General features: G+C 35.0%; 1 protein-coding gene across 1 annotated transcript; it reads left to right on the forward strand.

The window, feature by feature from the left end:
- Positions 1–2,869: 2,869 nt before the first annotated feature.
- Positions 2,870–13,808, forward strand: LOC132636730 (beta-amyrin synthase-like). Its single transcript, XM_060353733.1, has 19 exons — positions 2,870–3,035; positions 3,968–4,187; positions 6,982–7,167; positions 7,473–7,562; positions 8,804–9,001; positions 9,583–9,667; positions 9,811–9,977; positions 10,137–10,325; positions 10,424–10,537; positions 10,707–10,826; positions 10,903–11,025; positions 11,131–11,229; positions 11,444–11,500; positions 11,664–11,710; positions 11,808–11,951; positions 12,042–12,219; positions 12,457–12,537; positions 13,231–13,314; positions 13,611–13,808. The coding sequence occupies exons 1-19, from the start codon at positions 2,914–2,916 to the stop codon at positions 13,731–13,733; spliced, it is 2,427 nt and encodes an 808-aa protein (XP_060209716.1). The 5' UTR covers positions 2,870–2,913; the 3' UTR covers positions 13,734–13,808.
- The last annotated feature ends 430 nt before the right edge of the window (positions 13,809–14,238 follow it).

Raw genomic sequence — 14,238 nt, forward strand, 5'->3', positions numbered from 1 at the left:
TAGGATGTTTTTTTTACCCTTATCTCTTTAAAATAACAAATAATTACCTTTTTATGATTATTATTTAGACAGTATGGAAAGTCGAGTTGATGTATGTAAACTCAAAATCTTTTATGTGCTTAAATTGTTACTCCCACCCTTAATGTACGTGACACGGTTTCCTTTTTAGTTAGTCAAAAAAAGATTAATATTTTTTATGTTTACAAAATAATTTTATATTTTTTTTAATTTACATTTACAACAACACAAATAATTAAGGCTTATTTTATATCACATGTTTTAAAAGATTTTTTTTTTCTTAAACTTCGTGTCACTCAAACACCTTCCCATAAATTGAGACGCAAGGAATATTATTTATAAATAATAAGGTACTTTTTCGTTAACAAATCCCAAAGTCCCTAAAAAATAATTTTTGATAATAAAAGCTATTATTTACAATAAATAATATGGAGTATATTATTTACGAACAACATATACACAAGGCAGCCTGAAGGACAGACCATCTGGCATCAGTGGCGGAGCCAGTTATTTGGCGAAGGGTGTGCAAAAATTTCTTCTCACTTGTATTAAGAGTGTGCGAAATTATATATATATATATATATATATATATATATATATATATATATATATATATATATATATATACTGCGTAATTTTTTGGCGAAGGGTTTGCATCGGACCAACCTTCACCTAAGGTGGCTCCGCCCATGTCCGGCGTTAGCAGGGTCTGGAGAAGGATCACACCCCTAAGGGTGTGATGTAGACAGTATACTCTAATGCAAGCATCAGTGGGAGTTAAAAAAATTTAAAATATGGGAGTTAAAATTTTTAAAAATATGAGAAAATAGATAGGCATGCCACATCAGCGGGACTAAGTCCCAGCTTTATATAGATATATAGATTGATCCAAAAGACTGGACATCGTAGTTAAAATGTGATCATTCATGTATGGATAAACTTTTGTTATATTATTAGATACATATATTGCTAAAATGTATAGTTTAATATAAATATTATTAAAATTACGGTTTTTTGTTAGGAAAATATCTTGCATTATCGTTTTGTTCATTTTTCGGAACTTAAGTTTATGGTGACTTTTTAAACAAATCCCTTGAGTAAAGGGAGCCTGATGAATCGCAAAAATATTTATGCTTCCTAGCTAACTACATTTTTGGGGTACAACCATGGTAAAAATAATTTTAAAAAAGTGCTTAATCACCTCTTCGAAAAGGTCCAACTGAAGCTAAAAAAGAACAAGAAAATTGTAAATATGTCGTCACTGAGTCCCATATTGGGAAGCGTAAAAAAAGAATTTCAAGTTTTTGTTACTTTTTAATCGAGTTTCGCTACTTGCTAATGCAATTTACCTCCAAAATACTTTTTTTAATATTTGAGAGCACAATAAGAGTTTGAGAATTGAAAATTGCACGTCAAAGAAAAACTTCTAATTATAATTCAATTTATATACGTAACTTCTAATTATAATTCAATTTATATACGTGATTTCATCAATCAATAGCACTAATTTTGTATGACATATACATGAAAAAACATATCTCTTCTAATGATTGTATTTTTGAAATGATAAAATAAAATTAAAGTACTTTCACGATGTATATTTTTCAGTCTGGAGAGTTGAAGTGACACTTACAACCAAAACACATGTTTATCTTTTCTCTAATTTTGTTTGCTTTTCTCTCTCACTAATGCCATTTAAATATGAGTGATCTTTTTTTTTTATACGAGCAGTAGTCTTCTTTTTAAAAACGATTAATAACAGTACTCCATATTTAATACTTAATATTTAATTCTATCTGTAAAGAATATTTAAACAGGAACTGAATGAGAGAGCGGTCTCACTTATTTTCTTATCTCTATGCAAGAGCCTAAATACAATCATTAAAAGATTATATTTAAAATAACAAATAATTACCTTTTTATGATTATTATTTAAACATTATGGAAAGTCAAGTTGATGTATGTAAACTCAAAAATCTTTTATGTGCTTAAATTGTTACTCCCACCCTTAATGTACGTGACACGGTTTCCTTTTTAGTTAGTCAAAAAAAGATTAATATTTTTTATGTTTACAAAATAATTTGATAATTTTTTTTATTTACATTTATAACAACACGAATAATTAAGGCTTATTTTAAATCACATGTTTTAAAAGATCTTTTTTCTTAAACTTCGTGTCACTCAAACACTTCCCATAAATTGAGACGCAAGGAATATTATTTATAAATAATAAGGTACTTTTTCATTAACAAATCCCAAAGTCCCTAAAAAATAATTTTTGATAATAAAAGCTATTATTTACAATAAATAATATGGAGTATATTATTTACGAACAACATATACACAAGGCAGCCCGAAGGACAAAGCATCCAGCATCAGTGGCGGAGCCAGTTATTTGGTGAAGAGTGTGCAAAATTTTTTTCTCACTTGTATTAAGAGTGTACGAAATTAAATATATATATATAGCATTTAACCTATATATACTGCGTAATTTTTTGGCGAAGGGTTTGCACCGGACCACCCTTCACCTAAGGTGGCTCCGCCCATGTCCGGCGTTAGCAGGGTCTGGAGAAGGCTCACACCCCTAAGGGTGTGATGTAGACAGTCTACTCTAATGCAAGCATCAGTGGCTGCTTCCGCGCGCGGCTCAAACTTGTGACCTATAGGTCACATGAAGATAATTTACCGTTGTTTCAAGATTCTCTTTCAAGAACACCATATACAACTATTAAAAAATAAAAGTTTCTCTATCCATGAAATTCCTAAATACAACAAATAATTTCTTACGGTAGTTACGTTAATGGCCGCGCGAAGCGCGATAAATTCACTAGTAGAAAACATAATAGAGGTAGTATTAGTACAAAGTCAATCTAGGCCTTTAAACTCCTAACACACATGTGGCATGCATCCAAATGTCCATTGAACATCACTGGACACTATATTACTGGAGCGGATTCCATCCCCTCATTTCCTCCACACACAATCATAATTGCTTCTCGTTCAGCCTATCAAACTTGGTGAATCTTCGCTGTCTCTCTTTCCTATCTTTTTTTTTTCTTTTAAAAAACCATTTTTGTGATCACTTCATCTTTACTTTGCATGAAATATTATTGAGAGTTGAGACCTTTAGAGCGTTTATCACGTCGTTCTTTTCATGGTTTAATGAAAAGGGGTGGTGCGATTTTTTTTTTTTCCAAAGAACGGTGAGTTAAGGATAAAAAACACACCTTTTTTTTTTTTTTTTAGAGTTTACTCCCTGCACTATCAGGGTTGAGAGTTTCCTACCTAAATTATCATTAATTAGTTAGCAAAACACACTTCAACTATCACTTGTTCTCTTTTCCTATCTCAACTATTAGGTATGAGGTAGGAAAAGCGAGCAGTTAATAGCATGAAGGGTTTTTTGCTAACTAGTTGGTAATAGTTTAGGTAGGAAATTCCCATACCTAATAATTCAGGTAGAAAACTAAAAAAAAGTGATACTTGAGGACTTGAGATGTGGTTTTATTCATTAAATAGGAGATTATGGAAAAGGAAGGGAAAACGGGACAATGACAGTACTGACAAAGTCAGGAGCTCCGCTAAGCATATATACATATATAGAAAGTAATTGTAATCTACATACAGGGGCAGAGCCATTATAATAGTTATAGGTTCGGCAAAATTCAATAGCTTTGACTCACACCTATATTTATGTCAAAAAATTCGGCTAATATGTGTGAATAATCTATTAAGAAAGCAAGAAGGAAAAGAAAAGTGACAAAACCCATAAACTAAAAATTATGGCTCTTGTCTACATCTACGGTATAATTTTTGACGAAACATGTTCAACCGATCATCCTTCGCCCACTGTAGCTCCAGGACATCCACCCTTGGATAGTTTGAACTCACACCTATATTATGTGTGATGTGAGATTCTCATTGATATCCTAAATTGTAAGCCTTGTAGGTACAAGAAGAAACTAAGAATGTGGAAGTTGAAGATTGCAAAAGGACAAGATGGGCCTTATTTGTACAGCACAAACAATTACGTCGGACGACAAACATGGGAGTTCGACCCCAACGCTGGAACGACAGAAGAACGAGCTGAGATTGAAGAGGCCCGTCAACAATTTCGGAACAATCGTTATAAAGTCAAGCCCAATAGTGATCTTCTTTGGCGAATGCAGGTCAATAACTATCTTCATTTCTCTACGTGACAAAAGAATAGTGGTTGACCATTACTTTCTTAACTCTATCCAAGATTTACGAGCAAATTTAGATTCATGCGATTACGTACTCTTTTGAAGTTTTAATGTTTGGCGATTAATGTTTTTTGTAGGCTTTGTTGTAGTGAACTTATAAGCAGTAGTATGGTGCACTCTCAGACTAGTTCTAATGTAATGTAGTACTGAGAGGGGCCTCTGGTTTTAAGTAAGTTTGCTTTAATATAAGTCCTTTTATTACCAAATAAAAAAAGTATTTGACAGTTGCAAACTGCCCCGTTATTTTGTTATGGTAGGTATATGACAAACCTTATTTTGTTACTAGTATCTTTGTTTATATCTTAGAGCCTGTTTTGATGAGCTTAAAAAAAGCAGCTTACAAGCTGCTTTTTTTAAGTTAAGCCAAACAGACCAACTTATTTTTTTGGGCTTATTTTAAGCACAAAATGGCTTATAAGCTGGCCAGCCAAACATTCAAAAAAGCTGAGCCAAACAGGCTCTTAGTACATATATTTTCTAAATAGTTGTGTAGTCTGAAGCTAACATGGAAGTAGAAAAACATATTACAAGGGACTTGAGTGAATATTGAAAAAAAGCTTACATTTACTTAATGTCATTAAAAAAATTCTTATGGACTTCGCTTGAGAGAATGAAAAAGAAGACGACACAATTTTAATAAAATAATGGGCCAATTTTCCCAGAGAGAGTGAAACTCTATTTTAATTAAGAAATGATAGGGTTAATAAGGATTAATTTGGGTTTGGGTCGGGTTGGGACTTTTTGCCATATGGATTGAGGAAAAAAAAGTCCATGTGGACTAAATTAAATGTCATGTCATATTTTATTGGTCAAATATTTATTGGGTGACTTTGGATGTGACATAAGAAAAGTTGGATGACCTTGTTGTTACAAAATAAAGAAACACGACTTTGAGAGATCATTACCCATAGTTAGGTGACCTTCTCCGTTACTACCTCGTGAAAATATGCAACTTTCTTTTTCTAAATGCAATAGTAAACAAAAATTTAACTAAGAGCAAAATTAATCAGAATCGAATAATACCAAAAAAGATAGACCATTTTCCCAACTTTTACTAAAGGATTACTAGTCATAATTATCTAGGCACCGATATTGAAACATTAGATGAAAAATAAATAAAAATTACGAGATAACTAATACTCTTTCTATTTCAATTTATGTGGTACCTTTCAACATTCGAGAGCTAAATGAGTTTTTCTTTGATCGTGATAATTTCATATACCTTTTGAGGCTTCATTTGTTTGCACTTAATGGAATCATACCTCTGAATGGTCCAGATCATAGGTCATTAAGAGCATTTGTTTATATTATATTTTAAGTACTTATTTATAGGTGTTAATCATTAAGATCTTGAACAAAATCTTAATATCATTAAAAGGTACTTTTGTGTGGATAATTTTCACCATCACTTCGTGCACAACCATCATCCACCATCACTAACCACCTCTACCATCACAACTACCACCACTATTGTTAACCATCGTCACTGTCACCAACCACCAACACCTCTGCTATCGCAACCATCACTGACAACCACCGGTATTGCAAACCACTACTATCAGTCGCTACTACTCCTACCACCTCCATCATTATAATTATATCCATTGACACCACCATTACCACCACCCTCACACCCCCACTTCCGTCACCGCGGCAAGTAGCACCGCCGTCACCAATAGCATCGCCAACTACCACCCATTCTTTAGATACCACCACCAACACCGCCAACTCCACCATTACAACCACCAGTACCAACACGAACCATAACTCCACCATCACAACTATCACCACCATTACTAGACACTAACACCAACCATCACCACCACCACCACCATCACTACAGACCATCTCCATCATCACTAGCGAACATAAATGTTTTTCTTCTTTTTATCAAATAATGATTATACTTTTTCTAGGAGTTAGTAATTTCTTTAGAGGTGTGCTAAAGGTTAAGTGAACACTTATTTTGAATTGGAAAGACTATCAACTAACACCACCCACAACCGCTATCCTGAGCCAGAACCACCATCGTTGCCAATCAACATTGTTTGTCGTCATCACCATCATCCACCATTTACAATCATCATCACCAACTACCATCATAGCCATCAATCACAACTGACAATCACCACAATCAACCACCACTATATATCGCCAACCACTGTCATCATTCACCATCACCATTAGCTATTACTGTGGTCCTCCACAATAATCAGTCGTCACCACAAACTATGACAATCAACAACCAATATTACTCACTACTTCTAGCCACCATCCCATTAGCTACTAGCCACAACCACCACCATCATCCAATATCTTTCCTAATCGGCACCCAGAACCATCACCCCTAGTCATCACCATCAACAATAGCCATATAATTTTTGTAAAATTATTATGTTGATATAGTATTAGATTAATTTTGTAGTATATTTTGTTAAATTTTAAATAAAGATAAGTATTACACATTTAGATGTTCAAGAAAAAAAAAATTTAAGTATTTAATGTTCAGATCTTAATATAACATCTTAATATTCAAAATTTTAACGGACATCTTAATACTCAGATTTAATAAAAATAAATGAGGCCCAAGTATTTTTAACTGTTAGTTATTATGACTTTGTAATTACATAGTTTTCAAATATATAAATTTTATTTTAAATTTTTTTAAATATTTTATTTCTAAATTTGTGGTCAAAATTAAAAAATCCTTTGTGTGCAGTTTCTTGGAGAGAAGAATTTCAGACAGAGAATTCCAGCAGTAAAAGTAGAAGAAGGGGAAGAGATAACCCATGAAGTTGCAACAATTGCATTAAGTAGAGCTGTTCATTTTTATTCAGCCTTACAGGCTAGTGATGGTCATTGGCCTGCTGAAAATGCTGGTTGTCTTTACTTTCTTCCACCTCTAGTAAGTTTCTTTTTTTCTTTTTTAAGTTTAAATTCTGCAATCAATTTTTTTTTAATGGTCAAAAATACATTTGAACAAATATTATTTTTACGAGTTTCACACCCCAACTATCAGCCCTGAACTATCACTATATGTGTAATCAGACACATCTAGTTGAACTAGTAAGCCATAATAGTTCAGATAGAAAAAGAGAACAAGTGATAATTGGGGTATGAAACTCGTGAAAAAGTAATAATTCATGTGTATTTTTTACCATTTAACTCTTTGACTTTCCTTTGCTCATTTTATTGGTACCTAAAATTCAGGTTATGTGTTTGTATATCACTGGCCATCTTAATACAGTATTCCCAGCTGAACATCGTAAGGAAATTCTCCGGTATATATACTGTCATCAGGTATATGACGACTTAATGACACAATGAGTTATATTATTATACCAAAGTTTTCTTTGCAAATTCCCAAATAATATAAGTGTATATTTAGGGTGTGTTCAGTAGGAAGGAAAATGTTTTTCAGGAAAATAAGTAGGTTTCTTACTTATTTTCTTGTGTTCGTTATGTAAGCAAATTAAAAATATTATCTTAAAAGCATTTGTGTATAATCTAGACAAATGCTAGGAGGGATGGGATTAGGAATAAAGTTATTGAGGACAATGTGGGAGTGGCCATCGTGGCAGACAAGATGAGCTAGAAGAGAGGCTGAGATGGTTCGGGCATGTGAAGAGGAGGGGCGCAGATGCATCAGTGAGGAGGTATGAGCCTGTGAGGGATTGGCTATAGCAGGTTTTAAGAGAGAGAGAACTAAACCGAAGAAGACCTGAGGGAGGTGATTAGACAGGAATGACCCATCTTCAGCTTACTAAGGACATGACCCTAGATAGGAAGATATGGAGGTTGGGGATTAGAGCAGAAGGATAGTGATAGCCGAGTGTGGTCGTACTGTTATGTGGGAGAGGCAGGGGGCTAGTCTCCTATATTCATATCATCTATATTTAGTAGTATTAATTAGTATTCTCACAATATCAAATTCTTCATTTCTTACTATTACTGCTGCTTCTTTTGCTTTATTTATCTTGCCTTAGTTGTCGATACTTTTCTTTCAACACTGCTTTGATTACTTCTTTTGAGCCGAGGATCTACCGAAACAACCTCTCTACCGCACAAAGGTAGGGGTAGGGTTTGCGTACATTTTACTCTCCCGAGACCCCACTTGTGGGACTACACTGGGCATGTTGTTGTTGTTTATATAAACTAGACAAACACTATGGGGTGGGGTGAGGGGAGGGGTGGTGGGGATGGGCACTACGGGGGTGAGGGTGAAGATGAGGTGTGCTGGAGAGTGGAAAGGACACAATCAATGTGGAATGCGAGTTGTGGAACTTGTTTTCCCTAGTTTCACTGGAAAAGTCATTTTCCTCATTTTTAAGGATCTTGTTTTCCTAGAGAAAATGTTTTCCAATTTTTTGACTAACCGAACATGAAAAAATTAGAAAACATTTTTTCTCTCCATACCAAACACACCCTTAACTTATACACACACTGATAGTATAAATATCTTTTACGCTTAAGACGGTATATTTGAGAGCACTGAAGTTAAACTCATATCTGTATTAGTGATGGGCTTTTGCATTATTCAGAATGAAGATGGCGGATGGGGTTTGCACATAGAAGGTCACAGTACTATGTTCTGTACAGCTCTTAGTTACATATGCATGAGGATCCTTGGAGAAGGACCAGATGGTGGTGAAAACAATGGCTGTGCTAGAGCAAGGAAATGGATACTTGATCATGGTAGTGTCACTACAATTCCTTCTTGGGGAAAAACATGGCTCTCGGTATGTTTTATTACCTAACGACTTTCTAGAATATTATCAATTAGGATTTAACTTATATACACTGTTCACATACAATATGTTGTATCCTATTAGTGTGATGTAACTTGTTATAACAGATAGTGTATGGTTACATATATACACACTGACAATTCTTTCTAGAATATTATAAATTAGGATTTAACTTATGTACACCGACAACGTACAAATTTTTATCCTATCGGTGTATTTTAACTTGTTATAACAGGTAGTAGATGGTTAGATGTATATACACTGACAATTTGTACAAAAATTCGTGTTGTAATTAATTTTTAAGCGGCCTGATATTAGTTAAACTAATAAGTTAGATCATTCCCCATGGTCGAGCAACCTCCTAGTGTCATGTATGTCTTCTTGCTATGTTGCTCAAACTCTTCAAAAATGTTGTCGCGTCTATGTCGGATCCTCCAAAAGTAGTGCATTTTTTAAAGATCCGACAAGGGTGGGGTAGCTTTTTTGGAGTGTCGGAGCAACATCGTCTTCTTGTGCTGACCTTTAGTGTCGGAGCAACATTGTCTTCTTGTGCTGACCTTTCTTTCAATCAGATTCTTGGAGTTTTTGAATGGGTAGGAACCAATCCAATGCCACCTGAGTTTTGGATTCTTCCATCTTTTCTTCCCGTGCATCCAGGTTGGTTAATATTTTTATTCCTCATGCATTTATTAGTAGATATCCTAAAAAAATTATTTCATGTTATTATAGATATTAATTTTCAGGATCTGCTATGCAACATGTCGATCTACCTCGTAGTTTGACTCTTAATTTAACTGCAGCAAAAATGTGGTGTCACTGCCGAATGGTCTACATGCCAATGTCTTATCTCTATGGGAAGAGATTTGTTGGTTCAATCACTCCTCTCATTTTGCAACTCAGGGAAGAGTTATATGATCAGCCATATGATGAAGTTAACTGGAAAAAAGTGCGCCATGTATGTGCAAAGGTATGACTATGAAGGGTCATTTGATTACCGAGATTAGAAAATTAATCTCAACATAAAATTCGATACTATATCCCTGTATAAGTTTGTCTATGGACCACACAAGTCCTCAGTGTTGAAGTTAGTGTCTACAAATGCTCAAACATAAACTTGTTACTGCAGGAGGATCTCTATTACCCGCATCCACTGATTCAAGATTTGATGTGGGATAGTCTCTACATATGTACCGAGCCTCTATTGACTCGTTGGCCTTTCAACAAACTGAGAAATAAAGCTCTTGAAGTTACCATGAAACACATACACTATGAAGACGAGAATAGTCGATACATCACCATCGGATGTGTGGAAAAAGTAAGGAAACTAATTCATTTTTAACAGACCACAAAATTACGTGCATTCTCTTAATGACTTCAATTGTTAGACACTGATGTAACACTTGGATGGTGTAGGCATTGTTCATGCTTGCTTGTTGGGTTGAGGATCCCAACGGCGATCATTTTAAAAAACATCTTGCTAGGATCCCAGATTATTTATGGGTAGCTGAAGATGGAATGAAAATGCAGGTTGGAAGATCTGAATTGTACTATTTCACAAACTACAATGAGTTAGAATAGGATCTCTTTTACACTTAACGCGTATTTGTAAAATTAAAAATCTAACCCCGTTCTGCTATTTTGAAGTGGCACAAACAATTGTTGCTGAAATTGGCGAGTTTTTGTCATTGAATTGCAGAGTTTTGGTAGTCAAATGTGGGATACTAGTTTTTCTACTCAAGCACTATTGGCCACTGAGATGAATGACGAGATATCAGATACTCTTAGAAAGGGACATGACTTTATAAAAAAATCTCAGGTTTTGATATTTAAATCATTAGCATAACAACTCTTTCAAAATATGGACCTTATATTAGTTAGTGACTTTTTGCTAGGTGAAGGACAATCCTTCTGGTGATTTCAAAGGGATGCATCGGCATATCTCAAAAGGATCATGGACTTTTTCAGATCAAGATCATGGATGGCAAGTATCTGATTGCACTGCCGAAGCATTAACGGTATCTAACTTTTCAATGAAATAAGATTTTTACTTCTTGTAATTGCTGAAAAATGGTAAGATGATAATGCATTTGCCTGATATCTTCTTAATTTTGTTTCTCTAGTGCTGTCTTCTCTTCTCTCTAATGCCTTCTGAATTATTTGGTGAGGCAATGGAACCTGCGCGACTGTATGATTCAGTAAATATTATTCTTTCCTTACAGGTAAACACTGAAAAATGTGTCCTCAGATCCATTAGTAATATAATCTGAAGTTATTTTCTGCTTGTACAAAAATTCCAAGAAAACCTATATGCTACACCGCATAGAGAATCCACTACATGGCTACCTGCGTTATAAAGTCATCTTTTCTGAATTTAGTCACTGGCCATTTGCTCATTTCTAGTTATAATGAGGTACATTTTAAATAAAATTGTAGAGCAAAAATGGGGGTTTAGCAGTATGGGAGCCTGCAGGAGCCTCAAAATATTTGGAGGTAACTTTTCTGCCAAGTAAAATAATCATTTGAGTTTGAGATTCACGATATAGGAATTTTACCCGTCTGCTGCATTTCAAGGTTGTCAAAAACCTTCAACTTCTTCTATAGTCATCCAGAATCTGAATAATTAACTTTCTTGTTCTGTTTTATTCACTGACAGTTGCTCAATCCTACTGAATTTTTTGAAGACACTGTTATTGAGCATGAGTAAGTTTTGTTTCTCTAGTTTCTCTCTTTCCCTTTAGCTTTTCTCCCATTGTTGGTCTCAATTTTAAAGCTTCACACTGATTAAATGTCAATCCAGGTATGTTGAGTGCACTGGCTCGTCAATCCAAGCACTTGTTCTGTTTAAGAAGCTATACCCTGGACACCGAACCGAGGAGGTTGATAATTTCATTGATAATGCTGTTAAATATATTGAAGATGCACAGAAGCCTGATGGTTCATGGTATATGATATTTCTCTTGCGAGCCTCGAACTTGCAAGATATAGATCCTTTCCGCTCTATTGATTATGACATGATTAACCGTGTCAATAGGTATGGTAGCTGGGGTGTATGCTTCACATATGCTTCCTGGTTTGCTCTTGGAGGGCTTGCTGCAGCAGGCAAGTCATACTGCAACTGTGCAGCTGTTCGTAAAGGTGTTGAATTTCTTCTAAGAACACAAAGGTCTGATGGTGGTTGGGGAGAAAGCTACCGTTCTTGTCCTGACAAGGTAAGGTATTGTAAAAGCAAAAAAGGCTACGTAAAACAACAATAACAACAACTACGGTTAAGGTCGGGTATATCATATATGAACTGTCGACATGCATTCTGCTCCATTTGGAACCGTTTCATTCCAATACTGACTAATTTGCGATGTTTTCTATTAACATACATCTTTCCCTTAAAGAAGAGGAGAAATATAAAGATCACTGTTAACTGTGACTTAGCCTTGTATTTGAACAAGCAGGTATACAGAGAACTAGAAACAGCTCATTCGAATCTTGTACAAACTGCATGGGCATTGATGGGACTGATTCACTCTGGGCAGGTGAGTTCCTTGTGATTTATTCCACAGTCATAGTAAAAATTTGGGATAAGGAAACACCTAAACTATGGCGAAATTGCCAACTGCACGCCTAAACTATGCCCCTATGACCCCTCGAACTTATTAATTTCGTATTATTTACCACCTTCACTAATTACCTAGTAAAGAAAATAAGTTATAACGCAGCATGTGCAACACACCCTTTATTAAAAAAAAAATTAATGTCTTTTTATTTGATTCTTTCAAACCTAAACTACTGGACTCTCATCCTCTCTCAAACCCCTCGTCTTCCTTTTACTGTTTCGACAAAACTACAACTGCAAATAAAAAACAAAGCTTGAGCACATGAAAGGGTAATGAAGAGCGACACTTTGATCAAGTGATTCAGTAAAGAAAAAGAAAATTAAAAGAAGAGATGCAGATCCTCACAGTGAAAGAATGAGGACGAAAGGTTTGAGAGAGGATGAGGGTCAAAAGAAGAGATGGAGATCCGTACATGCTGCATTTTAATTTATTTTCTTTATCAGGTAATTAGCAAAGGGGTAAACAATATGAAAAATAGAAGGTCAGGGGAGAGACCCCCGTATAGTTTAGGCGTGTAGTTGAAAATTCGCCAAGTTTAGGCGTGTTTCTATGCCTTAATCCTACGACTTTTCTTCTTCAAAAGAGTCCTATACCAACTCCCTACTTGGACAGGTTGACAGAGATCCGAGGCCCCTCCACCGCGCAGCGAAACTGCTGATTAATTCTCAGATGGATGATGGTGACTTCCCACAACAGGTAAATTACAAGCTAAACAAAGGGAAAAAAGTTCTTCGACTGTCAAAACATCAAGCTGTTGAGTATTGGAATGAATAGACAGGATTTAAACAAAACGGACATAGATGATTTATATAGTCGACTCAAACTAGTTTAGAATCTGGTCATATTAATTTGATTGATATTCTTTAATTAATATAAAGAAATAAGCTCTTTCAAACTGGCGAAACAATATCTAAAAGAATAGAGATTACTAAAACTAGTTTCATCAAACTATTGCTTTTATCTGACTTGTGTTCCACTTCAACTATGTGCAGGAAATAGTTGGAGTTTTCATGAAGAATTGCATGTTACACTATGCAGCATATAGAAATATATTTCCATTGTGGGGTTTGGCAGAATACCGCAAAAATGTCCTATTACCATTACAAAACAACTAGATCTATGTGAATGCAGCATTATATCAGATATTGAAGGAATCTGCCTAATATAGAATGCAGTTTGGTCCTTCTTAATTTTTGTGGTAGTCCTTCTTTATTATGGTTAATAATATTAAGGGAAAAGGGTCAAATATATCCCTCTACTTTAGTTTAATGGTTAAATATCCCCTCTGTTAATCAAAGTAGATAAATATACCCCTTCCGTTAGTCAAAGTAGATAAATATACCCCTTCCGTTAGTCAAAGTAGATAAATATACTTATCCCTTCCGTTAGTCAAAGTAGATAAATATACCCCTTCCGTTAAGAAAGTAAACAAATATACCCTTCAGTTGACAAAATTCTCAATTCCACCATTAATTATCCGATTTAACTTAAAAAAACCCACGCCCGACCCGCCCCGACCCGCAAATTAAATTCTTTCCACCCGAATATACCCACCACTGCTACAACACAACCACCACCACCACTTCCACCACCACCGCTGTCACACCCCTTTTTTTTCAT

The sequence above is a fragment of the Lycium barbarum genome, chromosome 4 (genome assembly GCF_019175385.1).
Source record: "Lycium barbarum isolate Lr01 chromosome 4, ASM1917538v2, whole genome shotgun sequence".
NCBI classification, from domain to species: Eukaryota; Viridiplantae; Streptophyta; class Magnoliopsida; order Solanales; family Solanaceae; genus Lycium; species Lycium barbarum.

Bases quoted from the DNA above. Each gene is read 5' to 3' on its own strand.
- LOC132636730 (XM_060353733.1), top strand. From the start codon at position 2,914: ATGTGGCATGCATCCAAATGTCCATTGAACATCACTGGACACTATATT. The intron at 3,036-3,967 runs GTGAATCTTCGC...TAAGCCTTGTAG, and splicing joins CGTTCAGCCTATCAAACTTG to GTACAAGAAGAAACTAAGAA. The intron at 11,501-11,663 runs GTAACTTTTCTG...ATTCACTGACAG, and splicing joins GAGCCTCAAAATATTTGGAG to TTGCTCAATCCTACTGAATT.